The sequence below is a fragment of the Lucilia cuprina genome, chromosome 5 (genome assembly GCF_022045245.1).
Source record: "Lucilia cuprina isolate Lc7/37 chromosome 5, ASM2204524v1, whole genome shotgun sequence".
Lineage (NCBI taxonomy): Eukaryota > Metazoa > Arthropoda > Insecta > Diptera > Calliphoridae > Lucilia > Lucilia cuprina.
The window spans coordinates 8360778-8362887 of record NC_060953.1 but is presented as its reverse complement, the minus strand read 5'-3'; the positions used below and the strand labels follow the sequence as shown (position 1 = coordinate 8362887).

At 29.3% G+C, this 2110-nt stretch overlaps 1 protein-coding gene across 1 annotated transcript in view; it reads right to left on the bottom strand.

Annotated features, from left to right (window-relative positions):
- Positions 1-709, bottom strand: part of LOC111682463 (circadian clock-controlled protein daywake) — a 2144-nt gene extending 1435 nt beyond the window's left edge. Inside the window, exon 1 of the mRNA XM_023444427.2 lies at positions 659-709. Within this exon, the coding sequence (XP_023300195.2) occupies positions 659-709 (51 nt within the window). The remainder of the gene's footprint in view (positions 1-658) is intronic.
- Between the last annotated feature and the right edge of the window lie 1401 nt (positions 710-2110).

Genomic DNA, 2110 nt, shown 5'->3' with positions numbered 1-2110 from the left:
CTAGAACAGAACTAGAACAGAACTAGAACAGAACTAGAACAGAACTAGAACAGAACTAGAACAGAACTAGAACAGAACTAGAACAGAACTGGAACAGAACTAGAATTTACCTAGAATTTAACTATAAGCTAGAGTCTAAAAAAACTGTTCCAAATGCCTTAACACACTTTATATACCTTTACTTCTGTAAGCCATCATATCATTTAGCCACAAATCTTCATGCTAACAACATTTATCAAGTCTAAAACCAAAAGTGATGCAAGTTTAAGCCAACGAACTTGTTGTTACTGCTTAACGCTTTGATGTTGCAATTGAAAAAAAAAATCACCTGCACAAAATGCAGCCAGCATAAAGCAGGCTTACTTACATGCAGTCAGTCAGTAGCACAATCATATCATTTAGTTATTTTTCAGTTGTTCAAATTGAATTTCTTAAGATTTTGCCAATTTTATTTATGTGACGAGAGTGGTCTACTGACTTACTGGCTGTCCGTCTCATGATATGAAAAAGCATAAAATGTGCATGCTACGTTTGTGGCAAGTTAAAAAAAACAAGATTTGGTTGCATTTGTTGTATTTATTTAGTGTTTTGGCTATGATCAGTATGTAGTTTGCTGCTGCATTAAACACTCTAATGGTTAGCTTTTAGCTGGTTTCACACAATTTTTTTTAGTTTTCGTTTTTATTTTAGGAGGTTTGATGTTGGACATGATTATTGCGACACTTGATTTTAATCGTGCTGTTTGGTTGTTTTTTGCATTAAATTTAGTTGAAATTCAATTAAGTTAGCTGGTGTGTATGTATGTATTTTTGTGTGTGTGTAAATGTGCATATTTATTTTTTGCTTTTATTATCTGTCTGCTGCAAATTCTTAAACTTTAGTTTTGAAGTTGCTGCTGTCTTAGTTTTTTTTTTTTTTTTGGTATTTTTATTTATTTAGTTTTTCAATCACTTCAATGGTAAAGTTTTATTTCAGTTAACTGGCGGCGTTTTTGGTGTAAAGTTTATTTATTAAATAAAGTTCTTAAGAAAATTATAAAAAACTACAAATTAAATATTTTTGCAATAATGGCATTGAATTTTTATTATATTATTGCTATTGTGTTTTTCTTAAGCCTTCGGGATTATGTGAAAAGTGAAGATAAATTTTTAACAGATTCGCGTAAGTCATCGAAAAAAAGTTGTAAATTAAATCAAATGGAATAAATACAAAAATTAAGACAAATAAAAAAACATTCACTTTACATGTTGCAATAAGCATAAGGCATGCAACATACATATATGCCAAACCAACTAAATAATAAAAACAAAATTTTCAAGCAATTGTGTAAAAAGTGTTGTAAGCAACTGTGTAAAAAACAAAATAATTTTATGTTAATTTAAAAAAAAAAAAATCAAAAAAAAATTATTAAAAAATGTTGTTTTTGATTAAGCAAGTGATAACTTTACCAGTCTGACCAGTTTATTTAAAACGAAAATTTTATAATATAATATAATGCAGCATAATTTCAAACTGCACTCAATATATGATAACTCAATTTCTGTTTTAATTAATTAATCAGTGCAACAATATTTCCCAATATTAAATATTTCTTTGCTTCTGCTAATCAAATTTTTAGTTCCTTCGGAATTTAAACTAAACCTTTCAATATTTCCTCTTTAACAGCAGATTACATCAAAGGTTGTCAGATTGCTGATAAAAACTTTACACAATGTTCTACTGAAAGCATACAAAAGTTATTTGATAAACTAAATGGAGGTAAGTTAACTATGTCCTGACCTATTGGAAAATGGAATAGACTGGAATCTAGAATCTAGACTATACAGTAAGCTATCGATTAGACTAAAGACTAGACTTCAGACTAGTCTATAGACTCGACTATAGACCGGATTATAGACTAGACTAGACTATAGACTAGGATATAGACTAGACTATAGACTACACTATAGACTAGACAATAGACTACACTATAGACTAAACTATAGACTAGACTATAGACTGAACTATAGACTGGACAATAGACTAGACTATAGACTAGACTATAGACTAGACCATAGACTAGACTATAGACTAGACTATAGACTAGACTATAGACTAGACTATAGACTAG